The sequence below is a fragment of the Corvus kubaryi genome, unplaced genomic scaffold, assembly GCF_017639235.1.
Source record: "Corvus kubaryi isolate FWS band 111438036 unplaced genomic scaffold, C.kubaryi_AGA036_p1.0 split3-73, whole genome shotgun sequence".
Classification (NCBI taxonomy): domain Eukaryota; kingdom Metazoa; phylum Chordata; class Aves; order Passeriformes; family Corvidae; genus Corvus; species Corvus kubaryi.
Window position 1 is genome coordinate 44,213,863 of NW_024582091.1, and position 18,590 is coordinate 44,232,452.

General features: G+C 37.1%; 1 protein-coding gene across 2 annotated transcripts in view; it reads right to left on the reverse strand.

The window, feature by feature from the left end:
* Positions 1 to 18,590, reverse strand: part of PEX7 (peroxisomal biogenesis factor 7) — a 49,947-nt gene that overhangs the window by 23,018 nt on the left and 8,339 nt on the right. For both annotated transcript variants that reach the window (XM_042017462.1, XM_042017460.1), the window contains exons 3-7: positions 17,253 to 17,403; positions 12,761 to 12,838; positions 12,352 to 12,460; positions 1,389 to 1,495; positions 892 to 1,005 (exon numbers count right to left, since the gene is read on the reverse strand). In XM_042017462.1, the coding sequence (XP_041873396.1) occupies positions 892 to 1,005; positions 1,389 to 1,495; positions 12,352 to 12,460; positions 12,761 to 12,838; positions 17,253 to 17,403 (559 nt within the window). The remainder of the gene's footprint in view (positions 1 to 891; positions 1,006 to 1,388; positions 1,496 to 12,351; positions 12,461 to 12,760; positions 12,839 to 17,252; positions 17,404 to 18,590) is intronic.

Below are 18,590 nucleotides of genomic sequence, written 5' to 3' on the forward strand. Positions count from 1 at the left end.
TACTACTTGAGTCACACCCTTTTATGAAAATTTACAACTAAGCACAATAACTTCTAAATACGTTAGAAACACATCAAGGCCATGTGAAGCAAAATACCAACCCAGGATAACCTTTTTCTGCCAGTTCAGACTTCCCAGAAAATATTAATAAACATACCTGTTCCTGAAAGGCTTTAAAAGGATTAGATATTATCTCCTTTTTCAGGAGATTTTGATAGTGGTGCATTTGACTCTCACATTCTTTGCTGGTTTCAGTATCTTACACTGAAACATAGTTATAGTTTTTGAGTTTACCTAAAAAGATTTTTGGATACATATTTTCATATAACATGAAAAAAATGTCATTGTGCATCTAGAACAAATTCTTATTGGTGGGTGTTCTAGTTGTACACAGATCCAGTACAGTCACCTGTAGCCTTTCATGTGTAAAGTTTCAAAATCTCTTTAAACACATTAATATTTTTTTTGTATACCAAAAAGTATGTATTCACAATGAGTTCTATACCTTGTCTTCTGTAAATATTGACCCCTTGTGTGGAAAGACAAAGGAACAGCATCATTTAAAAATGAGTAAGGGGAAGTGTTTTCTCCTTCTCATATTTCCCATATAACTTAGCTGAAGTACACGTTCTAACACTCTCTCAAGCCCTCTAACACTCTTCGTGTAAATACACTGACTTTGAAAATGTCATTTACTGTAAAATCCCAGTAATCTACTAAACATCAAGATGTTTTACAGTGCTAAACTGAAAGTTTTCAAGAACAGCCACTGTGACGTCTAAAATCCTGTTGGTTTTTTCCTAGTAATTAGATAATATAAAGTATTACTGGTTTCCAGAAAATTTGTGTAACAATTCAGTGATGGGCAATGGGAAATAAAGTACAACTTACCTTTACTCTTCTGATAGCATAGGTATGACCAAGCAAGACGAACACTGGTTGCCGGATGTTCCTCAAATCCCAGCCTTTCAAGCTACAGTCAACTGCACCAGTTACCAGCAAGTTCTGATGATTTGATGAAACCCAGACATATCATGACAATTTAATTGTTGGATAAAAAAGTTAGATAAATCAAAAAATACAGATGAATAAATCATAAATGAAGTGATGTCCTCAGTGTGCAAATTAAAGAGCACACAGAAACACAAACTGGTTTTCCTCTATTAACTACTCTGCCCGTACACAAAAGAGTAAGCAAAATCTCTGATCTGCTTGGGCTGACCATCTGTTAGAACAAAGCTCTTCTGGAAATGTAATAGGGAATGAGAGCAACAAAGCAACTATACATATTTTCATAAAGAGAAGATGCAATAATGTTGCAGTAAAACCCCTTGCTATTTAATGAGAGTGGTTCAATTAGCAAAACAGTGGGATGAATGGTTTTATACCTCATCATATTTGCACCAGTCACAGCTCAACACCTCAGCCTGGTGGGCTGGTATCACAAGCTTGACTCCTGGGGTTTTCACATCCCAAATTCTTAAAGTCTGGTCACCTGAAACAAAGAGAAATTGATTCAATGTTGTTGCATCAGTTTTGGGATTTAGTTAATCCATTAGTACTCAGCAGACAAGTGTTTCTTAGCTGTATGAAATACAAATGGTTGCATGCCAAATAAAGCAAGCAGATTATAGACACATTATAAAGTTGGATTGATGCAAGAAAAAGTATTTGAACTTACTACTGCTCTTTCATTAGAGAAAAAACCCCACAACTTCATTTTATTACTAACACTTCCACTATTTTTCAAACTCAGATTTGAGTACAAGGAAATAGGGTAACAGACTTAAATAACATTTAATTAAACTAGGAGCTTAAGGTCCATTTAAAAATGAACTTAGAAGATCAGAATAATGAGAAAGCTTTCTTTTCAAGCATCTGAGAGGTACCACCTAGCCAAATGCTTTTGGCACAAAGAAAAGTGAACAGTACTTGATATACAACTTGTTTCAAAATTCCTTCAATGAAAGGAAAATTTAAGATGTATCACCTATATTCATTATGTACAAAGTCTGCAATTACTCTCATTTGTTGAAATATTGGAAGATGGAGTCATTCTACTGTAACTGTTACAGATATGAAAGGCAACATGTGCTTTAACCTTGGAGCACACACACACACAAAGAGCAATGAATGCAGTCCAGCTTAACTTAAGAGCTGTTAAGAGCTGTTAATCACCTGTGTCTCTCTCTCTACCTCCAGCCATAAATTTTCTTCTACCTCTAAAGATCTTTAGGATTTGTATACACCCTTCTTACAAATTCAGTTCCTAATGGCTGGTAAAGACATAGAAAGCTGCATCGGCTGACGGGACAACTATGCTTTTCAATTTTTAAAATCGGGATTTTCTCATTAGCCCTGAATATTTAGCTTTGTGTCAGCAAAATGAATTCTCTAGCTCTCTAGCTTACAGAGAGAAAAAACTAATTAGAATTATGATTATGCCTATGTTCATTCAAGAGACAAATTTAATCACTAAAAGGTGATTAAAACACTCATGATTACTATAGGAAGTGTGTATCAATACTACCTAAATTAAAAAAACACTGTTTTACCTTGCTACTGAAGAAATTACTGATATTACCTTATAAATATTATTTTAATGCCATTTATATACAAGAATTTTGATGGTTTTAGTGCCCTGTTGGTCACTGGCTATAAAATATACAGCTGGGCACTAAAAAATCATAGTGCTTTTCAAGAAACTGGCTACACATCAAATAAAACCATCCTTAGAGCCACAGCAATATTCCTAATTGCATGAACTACCACACCCTGCAGTTTTCACAAAAAAACCCGTAAAACATTGGAAAAGTTTGAATAAAAAAATAAGGCAGAGAGAGCTTGCTTCACTACATGTCGTGAGTCCAGCCTTCTGCCTGCAGAGCTGCACAGAGCTAGGGGGGCTTTGCTCTGGTGTTGGCTGCCTTGTCCTCAGCCCTCCTGACTGTGAGAGATGCTGTACCCCTGGTGGATAAATTTCCTGTCTCTAAGGTGGGAACAACACCCAGTTTCTCACTGTTTTCACTCCCCTCTCCTACTGTCAAGAGGAAGACTGCTGCTCAGTACACGAATAGCACTCCTGACAATGGCACCCTGCAGCCAGCTGAAGCCTCAAACATCACTACGGTGCTTATAAAAACAGGGCAACATATGGAGAGGAAGAAACACGAGCAGCGGGGTTTTGGCAAAAGAACAGGTAGTACACCCATCCACTCTCCATTAGCCTTGCTAATCTGCTTGCCTGCAGAGGACAGTTCGGTTCGAGTTTTAAGTGTTTCTGAGATATTATAATGGACTTCTTAAAAAGCTTTTATTTTAATTTTATCAGATAACAGAGATTTGAAGGGGAAACACGTATTTCACTACAGATAGGATCATTTTCCCCAAGCAAATAAATATATAAACCCAGGTGAACTAGAATGAACTGCTACAGAGATGCTACAGTAGCATTGTGAGGGCCAAAAACATTTGGAAAAATAAGTTACTCGGCCAATATCAATTTTGACACTAAATATACAATTGCCCCAATTATTTCTTTTTTAATAGAAAACGCTGATGCATGAGAAAAGGAAAAAAAACGGTTATTTTCCTTTTTTTTAAAATTTCTTTGAAAATGCTAGACTTAGCAGTTATTAATTCTGGCTGGCACTACCAGTGAAATGTTTTTAATGGAGTAACACAACATGCAAGTGAACCTTTCTGTGAATAGAAAAGACTGATTTAAAGCCAAAGGCAAATCAAATTTTTCCATTTAAGTGGAAAAATCAGACTAAAAAAAAAAACCCTGATAAAGAGTGCAATCCTGACAGTGCAATCCTGACTCAGTGCACATTTTAACAAACCTTTTTTTACCTCAAACTTATTTCCATTACATATAAATATTTACATTTAATTTCAACAAAACCTGCAGTCAAAAATTTTGCAATTTCCACACTTCCATGACTACTACAAATACCGAAGATGCACTTCTTCGACAAGCATAAAGCAAAAGTAGGATAATAATAATAGAAAGTCCAAGGAAAGCACACCTAGTACAATCATATTCATTAACAGACACTTCCAGTTGACATCCCAAAGTAAGCAACCACAAAAGTACCCAACATTTCCCCCATAAAATATTTCTATTTTTGTAAGAAGCAATTTCTCTATGGCAACAGATTTTTACTGGTCCATTAGATAATTATGATTTCAGAATTGTTTATACATTGTACTTGCTTTCTTTCTTTTTAATGAATATTTGTGAAATCTTGGACGAATCAATAAAACTACACAATATACACTCATCTATTCAAAACTTTTCAATTGATGCTAATCTACAAGTACATCATCCTTATACACAGGATAAAGACTGCCAATGTGAATGACAATGTCTGATAGTGAAAAGATAAAGTTTATTTAAGATTTAAATAAAAAACAGTGCAGAGGTATAACAGTAACTACAAAAAATAGTTAGGTATTTGGGAGGTTAATAAAACTCCATGAAACCTTAAAGACTATCTGAAGGGGAAAAGGATTCTAACTAGGACAGGTACAATGCTTTTCAGGAACCAACTTCCACTAGACCAGGTTGCTCAGAGCCCCATCCAACCTGGTCTTGAACTCTTCCACAGATGGGGCACCCACAGCTTCTCTGGGCAACTCGTTCTGGTGCCTCGTCACCCTCACAGTACAGAATTTCTTCATAATATCTAATCCAAACCTACCCTCTTTCAGTTTAAAGCATTACTCCTTGTTCTATCACTACACACATTTGTAAAAAGCCAAAACCATCGCAATTAAAGCACGTCTGCAGTGCCACTGAACGATTACAAGTTAACATTACTTGCTTACTTATATGTATTTTTAAATACTAAACCAGATTAAATTATTTAGCCTGAATCAAACAGAAAATCTGTGGGAGAATTAAAAGCAGAACTCAAATCTCACGACTCTCAAAACCAATTTTTTTATGCATGTTAAAATGATTGTGCTGATTGTTTCTATCACAGATAATTGTCCTGATTTTGGCTGAAATAGAGATATTTTTCTTCCAAGTGCTGTGCTTTGGATTTAAGATGAGAATAACGTTGACACCACACTGAGGTTTTGGTTGTCACTGAGCAGTGCTTACACTAAGTCAAGGACTTTCCAGCTTGTCATGGTGCCCTGGGGTTGCACAAGAAGTTGGAAGGGGACACAACCAGAACAGCTGACCACAGCTGACCAAAGGGATACCCTGTAACACATGGTGTCATGCTTAACATACAGAGCTGGGGGAAGAAGAAGGAAGAAAGAGATGTTTGGAATGATGGCATTTGTCTTCCCAAGTAACCGTCGCGCATGATGGAACTGTGCATTCCAAGAAATGCCTGAACACTTGACTGCCCATGGAAAGTGGTGAATGAATTCCTTGTTTTGCTCTTGCATTCACAGCTTTTGTTTTACCTATTAACTGTCTTTACCACAACGCATGAGTTTTCCAGCTTTGACCCTTCTGATCTCTCTTCCATCCCATGGGAGAGTGACTGAGTGGCTGCGTGGGGTTGTCCATAGGGGGTTAAACCGGTACAAGAAAACTCAGAACAGGAATAATAAAGCTCATGGGATTCCACACAGAGACAGAAATAGAGTGACACAAATAACAGCTTTAATTAAATCATCCAAAAGTGCTACCAAATACACACAATGCTCTATGGAGCACAACTTACTTAGCAAGTACACATAATTACCAGTGGAAACATACGTTCCAACTGGTCAATTTTAATCTGATACAAAATGCTGTCAAGCTAAAAATCAGAACAGTTTTAAGTTATTTTAGGGAAGAGCTCAACCAATTCTTTTTCTGAAAAGAATAAAAAAAATAAATTAAGTTAAATTTTAAAACAAACAAACAAACAAAAAGTTAGTGAAATCTTTATTTCAGTATTTCCCAAGAGGATTATACATAAATCTTGGGAAAATTTTTTATTTCAAAATTGACCACAGTTATGACTTATGATTAAGCCATTCTTTAGCAAATGGCAATATTGGCTAGATACCTACCTGTAACCCAAGTGACACAACCCAAATTAATTTACTGTAAAAAGCTGTTACTGCTTATTTCTTCTGAACACTAAACTGTTTTATAATAATGAGATTCTAATACAAAATACTATAACCTGAAAGTGCTTTATATTATAGCATGTACTATATACAGTACTTTACCATGGTTAGCATGTAGTATAAACTGAGGGATAAACTCATTTCCTGAGAAACACTTCAGCTTGTACATTAGAGGATGATTTAGTAAAGCTTATTTGATGCGCTGGTTTTGGCTTGGGTACGGTTAATTTTCTTTACAGTGGCTGGTCGGGGCTCTGTTTTGGATTTGTGCTGAGCACAGGGTTGATAATATCGAGATGTTTTTGTTATTGCTGAGCAGGGCTTACACAGAGCCAAGGCCTTTTCTACTTTTCATAGTGCCCCGCTGGTGAGGGGACTGGGGGTGCATGGGAGGTTGGGAGGAGACACAGCCAGGACAGGTGACCCCAACTGATCAAGGGGATATTCCAGACCTATGACATCATACTCAGTATATAAAGTAGGGGAACAAAGGAGGAAGTGGGAGGACGTTTGGAGAGATGGTTTTTGTCTTCACAAGTCACCGTCATGCATGATGGGCCTTGCTCGCCTGGGGATGGCTGAACACCTGGCTGCCCATGGGAAGCAGTGAATTAATCCTTGTTTTACTTTGCTTTTGTGCACAGCTTTTGCTTCCCATATTAAACCGTCTTTATTTCAATCCACAAGTTTTCTCACTTTTACCCTACCTATTCTCTCCCTGATCCTACAGGTGGGAGAGTGGCCATGTGGCTCCATGGGGCTTGGTGGCTGGCTGGGGTTAAACCCCACCACTAAAGCACAAGACTTGGATGAATTCAATACTGTGCTGGTATGTCCTGAAGTAACAGATTGTAAATGAAAACACTCACCTCACGTCATTACATATATCTGGCATAACAAACTAAGGAAGTAAATTGTATTTCAAAAGCTTCTAGTATAAACAGCAGTTCAGCTGAACTGCAACAAGCCACAGTAACTCCACAGTCAGCTTGCCCTCTAGATGCTCCATTTGGACAACAATGTACCATGCAGTAAATTGAAGCATCTTATTCTTTTATCCCTTTAGGGTTTGGGTGCCAAAAATGACCACTTTCTTGCAAAGCCTTGAACCTTGTTCACTATGGCATTTCTTCTAACACATTAAACAAGAAAATAACCAGGAGTCATAAGAAGCAAAAAGTGGACCCACGCCACACACAAATGGATGGAATATAAACCTCTAGAAAAAAGTGCTTTGGAACTCATGAGAAACTGCTGTCATAGCTGAAAACAGCAGATTATTTCTTCCATTTTTAAGGAACCTGAACAAACATATCTCTGGAATTACTTGTCCGCAAACCCTACTCTCCAACAGCTCCTTCTTTTGCCCAGTGCTACTTCTGAGGCAGGAATGTGAGCTGAAACTTTAGAAAACTGATGTCAAAGACCTGACAACCCCAAACTTTGGTCCAGAAACATGAAAAACACCTCTACTGAGAAGCTGCACTCAAGGCTATTCTTTCCAACTAAGTCAGTAAATGTTCTCTTAGTAGATGTACTCCTTCCCCAGCTCATTATTTCATGCAAAATAATTTGTTCAATCATAGGTTTTCTTACAATTTGAATACCGAGCACAGAAAGGTGCACCAAGACTACATAGCAGCCTGATTTATGAAACTACAGCTTGACAATCCCTTTAGTACACACATTTATCACCAAGAGACCAGTAAGCAAGAAGAGACTTTTTAAAAGGCAGCTCACTAACTCAGGGCTGGCAGTAAAACAGAATATGAGATAAACAATGGTTTTTAGTTTTAACATTAAAGTCTAGCACTCAATGCAAGGGCTTACAAGAGTGGGACCTGGATTTACAGGTTCATTTGTAAAGCAGCAAAGTTACAGTCATCCAACACTTGTGTCAACATAATAAAAATTTATCAGAAATTATTACACCTTGTTGTGGTACAAGAAAATTTTTTGCCCTGGGCCTTCAGTCTGAAAAATAAGCCTTTGAGCAAAGAATACAATTAATTGATCTAAATACTGATGAATACAGACATTGTCAGGCAGATTTCAAAAAAATTTATCTCCCTTTTTCATAAGTTGTTATTAAAATTATATACTTGCCCTGATCAGTAAACTTAAAGAGTGATTTAAAAAGAAATGCAGCATTAAAACTAAGGCCCCAGTATTTAAGAAAATAGCAATCAATCATTCTAAATCTGGGCTTTGTTGAATCCAAAACATTCATATTGTCACTTGCCAGTGTTGTATCTGTATCAAACAACACTACAGTTATGCAGATAAAGGTAAAATGGTATTCATTAAGTACATTCTACTGTTAAAGGACAATAAATCTAGTCGGTACTAAAACGGATACTTTTTCTTTATAAACAACAGTACTGAGCAAGGTCTATTGCTCTGCAGTCATGGAGAATCCCTTAGTAGAACTGATTAACATTTGACTAAATATTACTGTTGCGTGCATTTCTAACATTCTTTATGAGCTTCTTACCAATTTGCTCTCTGGGTTAAAAAATATAAAAATAAAAAAAAAATCTACTAGGCAAACGACATAATGACTCATTAAACCCCTTTAGCCATGAGGCTGCTGTTAAACATTCATGTCACTCCTTTAATGACATTTTCCACATCAGTGTGTTTACAGCGTAGAGCAGACATTTACCAGCGCTCTGGTTTGGTGCGGCACGTACACCTGAACATCCCGCTTATCTTATCTGCTCAGAAATTGTTACTGACATCAAAACAGCACTTATTTACATATACAGAATTAACAGTATGCTCTGTTACTATTAACTACCAATTTAAAAAAATTTACTTTCTTTTTCAGAGTACAAATGATTGTACATGAAGATAACAGCATCGTAAAGTACCTCACACATGCCTGTAAATGTTAAATGGAAGTTTATTAGATGCTGAATAAAACCTAATTTAACTAAAGCATCAGACATATATATCTTTTGCAATTCAATTGCATTTTATTGTCCACTGCAGACAAGCTCAGTTTTTCTTGTATGTATTCAGAATGGAGACTTAATGAAGCAAAAAAGCTGTACCTAGTATCAAATTCTTTTTCAATTGCTTTATATTGCCATCTTAGATTTCTCATTTTCTTCACTTGTATTCTTTTCCTAGTCTCATAACAGCTTGAGAGAAAGCCATATTTCAAAATCAAATATTAGCTTCAAGCATAAGCTGATCCTTTTGAGCAGCTATTCTACTGTGGTTTGCGATTCTGTTTGGTTTTCTGTTTTCAGTGTTCACAAACTAATTAGTTACATGGAAATTAAACTTCTGCTGGATTCTATGGGGATTCAGACAAAGGCAAAAAAATGGCAGGGGTGTGGCATGCAAAATGTTTTTAAACCTTCTTTCCCCTTGCTTACTTCCTTTAAAAGAAAAAAAAAAAAAGAGTGCATCGGTTTACTTACATTTAGTTTAACCAGAAGTATTTAAAGACCAACATTTTTTTCCAATCTGTAGTTTACAACATACCTAGCTTATTTTACTAGTACATGCAGAATTGAAGATGCTGCAACATGAAACAGTTGATTTCTCAAGCATTACAACTATACTACTAAGCAGTAAGTACACGGTTGTGTGTACGTATGTGTGAGGTGGGACAAGAGAAAGGGGTCAGGTGGGGCAAAAGAGCGAAAAAAAAGACACAGACACACAGACATCCTACAATCCCAAATCAGTACAGACTCCTTCAAGAAAGGAATGTTTCAATAATTTTTAATAACAACATCAAAAAAGCTATTGTTTTAAAAAGTGAGAAAACCCAAGTGAGATGAAAGGAAGTACAAAAAGTTTCCCTCCAGACACATTTCAGTTACTAACTTTCAAGACAACAAAAAGTTGCAAAATAAGAGACCACAAAACTGCAGGTCAACCTTTCCAGCAAGTGCATCCCAAAGAAGGGAACAGCTCTAAATTTGACACAGTACTATCACATTGAGATTCAAGTTTCTCTCCAGCTCCAACTTTAGCTCAATAGAAGATGAATCATCAGTGAAATTTAGCTTTCTGTCCCATGATTTTCTGTCATCCTTACAGAGTATGCAGATCATAGCAAGTTTTAAATGAGGACAACCAGCCTCCTTGAACAGTTCCACTTTACTTTCATCACATGCTTTGACTGACAGAGTAGAATGTCATTAAGCACTAAACAATAAACTCTTTGAACATTAACTGTGTGATATACTTTTACAATAAGGAAATGGCATTTATACACAGAGCTAGAGGGTCATGAGTACTTCTATTAGCCACAATCCTGCTGACCAAAGAAATGACTGCCAATATGTATTTTCTGTAGTGAAGCAATCCAATCAAACCACAAGAAAATTTCAATGTAAACAATGTAAACACTGAAACCTTTTCCACATCAACATGTCATGATTTCTATGTTACTTCATCTAGAAACACACCAGACATTTTATTTTGGAAACTGGAAGAAAGTTCACCATCATTTTGAAGACTTATTTTTCTCTTACCTAATGATTTTATACCCAGAATTACACTATCAGTGTACTGATAGCAGATTTTTATTTCACATCCGAGCAGTACTTGGAGAAGAAAAATATTGTGTCTTTTGTGCATGTTGTTTTTCCATCAGTGAGTGAAAACTGACTGCAATTAGCTTTAGGCTCCAGTAGCATATTAGTCCCTTTCAAGCGTCAAAGGAAGAATTCACAAAAGAATGGGAACTCTGTAGTGTTTTAGTCAAAACTTCTAACAGCTGCACCCACTGAGTCACTCAAAGAACAGATCAATTGTTGTACCCAATTTAGGTACCACGACATACAGCATCTAACAATCAATGTTTCCCAAAATTGTTCAAGTGACAATGTATTAGAAGATAAGTTTGGCTTCATATCCTAGAGGCTCAAATTTGAAATAATTAGCTGTATCAGCAAAGCCCTTTTGTTCATCTAGAATGACAGAGATTTTGTATGAGTAAGGCTACCATGGACAGGAGGGTTCTAAGCAGGACTTTAAAGAGAACATTCCTTAGAACTTGCAAAAGCCACTACGTACTTAACCTTGAACAAACGGTACTTAGCTAGTATTTTGTAGTATATGGATAGCTGCATTTCAGTAGAACTGTTCATACAGTGTACAGGGTTCAAACCAGTAAGTTTCTGCACATCCTGTTAGACAGGTATCCACACGTAAGGTGAGAACATCTGTGCTCCATCATCTGGCTTTCAAGAACTACTATGTTAGAAAAAATAATAAATGTGACTTGGTCATCATTCTAGCTAAACTCTGCAGGCAGAATCAGATGGATACAGCCAGATTGAAATTTTATGAAAGCCACACGTATTTTTTCATCTGAATTCCCAGAGAATAGGGAAGAACAGTGTCTCTTGTGTGTACACACTCTCTAACTCTCTTCTATCTGTGTGTACACACTCTCTGACTTCAGTAACAGGAAAGAATAGTTATACCCTCTTGATATAAGAGCCAAACAACTTCTATTTAAATCAGTACAGAAGTACAACAGATTTGAAATCTGAGAAATTTAGGCCACCAGAGTTAATCTATCAATATTTGTATTAAGACCGCCCTTCTATTTCCCAGGCAAACTCTGTGGCTCACAGCACCTCCACCCAGTTAATCATCACCTGGGCTCCAGGTATCACTCCAGAGCTCTCCTTGTGCCTCTGAAGCAGGAGCAGTGTTTGGAAAACACTGCCACCTCACCTTTGCCTCTGGGTACGCCCAACTCAACTATGACTGTATTTACCAGCAAGACCCATAGCACTGGCCAAAGCAGAAAAGTAAAATTGTTATTACCTTTACCAGAGAAAAAGACACAGAGATTTACAGAAGTACTTAAAAAAGCTCAATGGGAACTGACTACATTTCTCACAGAGTTAATAGTCTACTGACACTTGAGACAATTTGAACAAAAACATAGGCCAAAACACAAAATAAAGCATGTAACATGATTTAGTGGTCAGTAACAAGAGTGAGATGAATGGAAGAGAGCTATATAAAATAACAGAAAAAATTGCCACAAGGTCACTGCTAGAAAACTGCTGATCCTCATTTAAATGGCCAAAAGAATGAACTACTGATTGTAACAGAACCTACAAATCCAGCTGCAGCAGTACATTTACCTTTCCTTGTTCCAGTTTTACAGACCAAGTGTATATGACACACACTACCATCTGCTGGACAAAGTGCTGAACTAATCCACTAACACAGAAGGGGGCCTTTGGGTTTTTGTTTTAAGAACCTCTTTACCATCATGCTTACCTGAGGCAGATGCAAAACAACCTGGGATGTGTGGAGACCATATAGTGCTGTAAATGACCCCTTCGTGGCCTTTAAAAGTGCATAATGACTTCCCCACAGCTGGATCCCACTGAATAAAGGAAAAAAGGAAACTGTTGAGATACACATTCAGTAAGAAAGGAAAGGGTTTCATACATTGAAAAAAAACCTTCATATATCCAGAAAGGACTAAATGAACTTCTCTTAAAAAAGCATTTGTACACTTAAATTGGTGACAACTGAGAGTTCAAGCAACATCTCAGTTAAAGCAGAATTTCAGCCGCAGGGTAAAAATAAACAGGAAAAGAGAATCCATGTTGTTTCTTAACACAAAGAACTATCAGATCCAAAAGAAATCACACTTTTCAGCTTCAGCAGAAAACCAACATACCAGCTTGGCTGTTTGATCCCATGAACCAGACACCACTAGCTGCTCTCCTCTAGTTTGGCTCCAGTCAACACTATATGCCTATAAATGACATAAGAGCACAGTTAGAAAGAGCATTAGAATACAAGTTTCAGGCTGTAGTTAGCCACAGTTTCACAAAATAGACTTGGATCTGCAGATTGCATCCTAGTCAGCTGAAAAAAAATGCTGCTAAAGCACAATAAAACTGCCAACAACGCCATTTACCTGAACAAAAATTATATTTAGCATCCCAGTCAGACATTAAAGGTACATACAGGCTAAGACAAGCATCAAAAAAAGCAAAGATGAGCCAAAAAGGAGGAAAAAGAAAAGTTATACCAAAATCCACATACAACTACCATCACTAGAAGTCTACCATTTTAAAAGCCATAATTTTGACTTGTTTTCGTATCGCTGATCCAATTTTATTCAAAGATCTACGGTTTCCAATTGCTAACCATCTCTCATTGTAAACGCCATCTCTCTTCAGAGCTCACTTTGAGATCTTAACTGACTAACAATAAATGCTTTTTTATTATATCTAATTCTCCTAAAAAATATATGTCATAAAGTACTCCTGGTTTTCATCTTTTCCAGGTTCTATGGCACTCTTTTTTGACCATCCAAATCCTCAAACAAGTAAAATAAAATAAATAAAAAACTCAATTTCCCTCGTAACTACTCGTTTCAGCTATTAAGGAATTATTTTTCACTGTGTAGTTGAAATAAGCTCCCTCTTCCCTGACAGCATGTTCTAATGCTGGTCCCTGCTTTGACAGAGGATACCTTAACTCCATCCTTCACTGCTGATTTTTCAGCTCTGCTGCCTCACAAAAACAAATACACTAAGGCAGTTCTTCAAATTATTTAAAATCCTCAAGTCTCAAGCACATGCACAACTTCCATCTTCAAATACACATCTTTATCTACTTGATGGAAGGTGCATTCTGTTTTGTCCGGTTTTACCTCACTCCAAAGTGATTCAATAAGCTTCAGCAGGACATGAACCATTTCAGTGTAAGGCGGATAAATAATAGATAAAACAGTTCATCCACTTCACCTCCTGACCCAATCAGAGCTCCCAGGACAATTCTCAGAAATGTGGTCACTACCTACAAGTAGTAGGTGACACTGCTGTGAACAGCTGGGCCACTAACCACCGAGGATTTGTACTCCACCTGGGATAATCTAGTTCTAGCACCGCACTGGATATGGTCTGCAAGTCAACATACTAGATGTTGTGTTTGTCTTGGATAGATGGAATTGTGCATTTAATAACAGCAACCCTGTTTTGAAGGTGGATATGCTTGGGCCTGTGTCACCAGATTAAAAAAGCAGAGAAGTTGAAAGGGAAAGAAATCCAGAAATTGCCAAAGTCTTCTATGGAAAGCATCCTGTGTGAGAAAGGAAATTGAGGTAATATTTAGCTATTTCTGAGCATTTTCCTTCCTAAGAAATATTTCAGTCTATACTAGATCCAGCTTAAATGAACTGGTTTTCATCTATTTGGTTATTTTCCATAAATGGAAGGCAACCACTGCCCAGAGGAAAACAAGGTGCTTTATCTGCAACTCTTCTTTGTTATTTTACAAAGTCCTGCTTCCCATATACTGAAAGCCATGCTGCTCTAGAACCATTTTTTACTAACCCCCTTCCTTGAGGAGCTTATAGCCCAAATGTACTGGGACAGTACTTCACAAAAGCCATATAACCACCTGAGAGGTAATTCTTTTGGGTTTTTTGCCAAACCACACCTTTACCTCTTGACTTTTCTACTTTAGTTAGCTAACTAATTGTACTAGTTAAACTCATTAAAACATGCTCCCTTCCAAACTAACTCTTCCTACTAAAATAGTAACGAAGGAGACACACCAGTACCTCTCAATATATTCTAAGAATGGAAGACATGACAGTCCTCCAAAGTGGCTCCCAAGCTCCTCATGAACATTAGCCTCTCTCTTTACCCCTGAATCTGTGTGATGGCCCAAGTTCAACTCCTAGGCTGCTGCTGTTTGGAAATGCCCCTAATTGTATCACTACATAGTATGCCTCTTTCACACGACAGCTCAGTGTTTGGCTCTCATATTCATAGTCAAGATTTTCCAAAGAGAAACAGCTCTTTGGGAAACATGCGCCTGTGTCACACAATTCACGTAGCCCATGTTCAACACATTGTACTTGGGTTGTATCAGATCTACTGCACGGATAAGGCAAAGCACACACAGGACTCCCGGCTCGCTCCCAAGCTATCAGCACGTAGATCTGCATAGCACGTGCTGTGACACGGACCTGGGCACATATGGCACACAGCGCTGGGACTCTCAGCGCTCTGCAGCTGCAGCAGAGGCAGCAGGACCTGGGCAAACTCTCCTTCGGGCAAGAATTACAAACAAAACAGACAACAGGCTCGGGAAAAACAAGAGATACTGTCCATTTGGCACGTGACAGGTCTAGGCAATGGGAAGAGGATGAAAAGAAGACAGTGCAAAGAACCAAGTAAGGTTCACTTTTATTCTTTCCTCTTCATGCTATCCTCCAACATAAATTTACAGACACTTCAATGGAAGCTGTGTTGAGCAACTGGGAAAGACTAATAACATAGCAAAAACCTTAGCTGTTAATCTCTTAGTGCTTTATCTTCAATCCTAAAATAAATGAATGCTAGCTTATGGCTAAACAGCAGCAAGAAATGCCTCAGGCAAGACGAAAAGATGTGGGAAAAAATATGTAAAAACATAAAAAATAGCTTAAAATAAATGTTCAGGCTCACTTTACAAGACAAATTTAATTCAAGCATTCTATTCTATTATCTCACAATCCAGTGAGATTTTGACCAAACCACAGTAAATTAGATTAATTTATTAATGAGATTCAGCAGTTGGTTAGTGCTGGAATAAAACTCCTTGTCCTTTGATAATACAAATTCACTTTAAAATTAAAAATGCACGTTCTTTTTGAGAAGGGACAATGATCTCATTTAGAAAAAGAGAAACAGATCCGTGTCAATCGTGCATTAGCAATAATAAAAAATGCAGTGACAAAACTGTCATTAAAAATGTCAGACAGGGATTAAGGATTAGGAAGGTAGTGAGAACACTGTCTGCCAGTGTTTACCACAAACTACTAGGTGAATTCCTTCTGAGATCTATCCTCTTAATACAAGTTTATAAAGAATCAACACAAACCTCTCGTACCTCACAATAAACACTCAGCCCATGTTTCCTAATACTGTCTAAGCATGGTTGAATATGTCCAGCTTCCCATGCTCAACTAGGACATGGAACAGAAATGTTTATTTCACAAACAACAGAAGGTGTAGCAGAACTAAAATAAACTTACTGACAGAATTTCAATGAGAAAATGACAGGAACAAACTAACAAAAAAAATTGCTACTGTGCTTCACCTACGTCTTTGTGTAACTACTGTCAGCCTTTGAACACCATCACAAAATCCTGACAACTACAAACTCCTCTATCAAAATTCTCAGCTTACACAGTATACGTATTAAAACTAAGTAGAAAAACTACCAAAAAATAAGGCACAGAAGATGGACTCTTGTGTAACTGCAGTCACTCAGCTTTTAGCTTTGTGCTTCATATCTGAAAAAATCTTGAGGATTTTGGGAACAAAAATGAATTTCCTCCATCCGTTTTTTGACTACATATCTACTAGATTATTTTATTGAGATTGATGTCATTTAGATAAAGCAACAGTAATCCAGGCTAAAACTGAAGTTTAAACTGAAGTCTAAAACTTAAGTTCAAAGACTTGATAGAAGTGAATGAAGAGTTAGAAGGAAAGCTTAAAAAAAAGGGAAGAAAAATCACTTCAGGGAAGATATACGTACTACAGTGTAAATATCCTTAAAACTATGCAAATATATTTATGAACATGAATATAACATTCTTCTCTACCCATATGACACTGCATAAAGAAACTGAGATTTTAAGAAAATCAAATGCAACAGTATTAAACCAAGGCTAAAATAACATACACTGTCCCAACATTTGACTACTGTTATTTGAGGAGGATCTCACAGATGCTAGGAGGGAAAAGGAAAAGCAGATCCGAGCGCAACCCAAGTGCTAAGGATCTGCATAATGTGTATCACTCCATAACCTCAAGAATAAGACTGATATATCAGCTGTCTGATTTAGACCTATTTAATAAGGCTCTCTAAAAATCACAGTGTGACTGCAGCAATTTCATGATTACTTAGCCTGTAAGGAACTACAGATGCTACTTCTGAATTTATTAGATTTGTGTAATCAAGCAGTACCTACTACAGCATATGAACATGCACAAGAATATGTGCTTTCACTTTATATTCAATTTATTAATTCAAACCACAGACCCAAAAAAGTTAAAAAGCAGAAAACAAAAAGCTGCTTTTGATTGTAAGACCACAAATAAATATTTTAATTATTCAAACATAAGATCATCCACTAAATTTTTTAAGTTTCCTGGATTTACCTCCAGAGTGTGCTCTTTATACACTTGCAGCGGACCTTTGGTTTTAGCCATATCCCAGATTTGCAGAGATCCATCTCCACTACAAGTGATCAACACGTTTTCGTTATTCTCACTCCAGGTCACATCAAACAGGCCATCATTCCAATCAAAACTAAATTGGAAAAATGAAGATATTAATCTGTGAGAAAGCACAACATAAAAGTCTGGACTAGTTACATGCAACAAAGTATTTCTTTAAATCACCATTTTTACCATTCTAAACAGCATTTTTATATATTTGAGCTTCAAATGAATCTCTTCACAATTAACTTACTTGTTTGAACGTCAATTTCTACAACCGTATGCCAAAAGAGATTAAGTTAAAGCATAAATGAGCTAAGGACCTTCCACACACAGAGAAGGAACTCTGAGTTCAGTCTAAAACTTGCCACGCAAACAGAGGTACAGCACGCCTCAGTCTGACCTATGGTTTCTCCAGGATGTAAGAACACTTTGTTTCTAACAACTGTGGTAAAGAAAGAAAGAAAACTGTGTTGGGAGAGCCCTATCCAATTCACAACACCATTACAAATCTCAGTCACAATGAAAACCCAACAGAAACACAGCCATGAATTTACTGAAGATCTCTACACTCCCTTGAAGAGGCTCTCAACACACCAACAATTCACCATATGGGATTTGATGCCATATATTAGTTACTCTGCCACAACTATCAATGACTGTAGTATTATCTGATGGCAAATATGAATTTATTTACCCCCTTTTCACTGAAGGTTCAGCTAAGCTGAGGTCAAATTTCATGGCACTCTGCAGTAATGATAGGAAAGTACTGAAGGGAAAGCCATGCACAGAACACTTTGGGTCAGGAACTTAAGAGGACTTTCTACCACAAAGTCAGTGGAGTCACTGGAAACAGAAACGAACAGTACTAAACCAGAGTACTTAGCAAAAGTAACAGAACATCTTCAAAGAGTCTTGTTTTATAACAGTGAATGAAAACCAGCTTCTCTGAATATGATTAATTATTTTTTAACCATTTCTATGTCCGCCGCCTTACTCTAAACAATCATTGTTTCAAGACTTTCCTTAAAACATTTTAAGTTAATAACAGTCAAGTATTAATCCCCCACCTTTCTAACCTTTCTCCTCCTTCCATCCACAACAAAATCAAACTCCACTCAAGCCGTTAGAAAACTGTATCTCCTAGGAAGGACCTCCACAGCTTGATGTAGCTTCCTGCACTATTTTCAGTATAAGTCAATCATAAGGGCATAAATCTAGGTGTCACTGTTCCTAAAAAGCTAGAACTTATAATTTCAAGCTAGAGCAGAGAAGCTG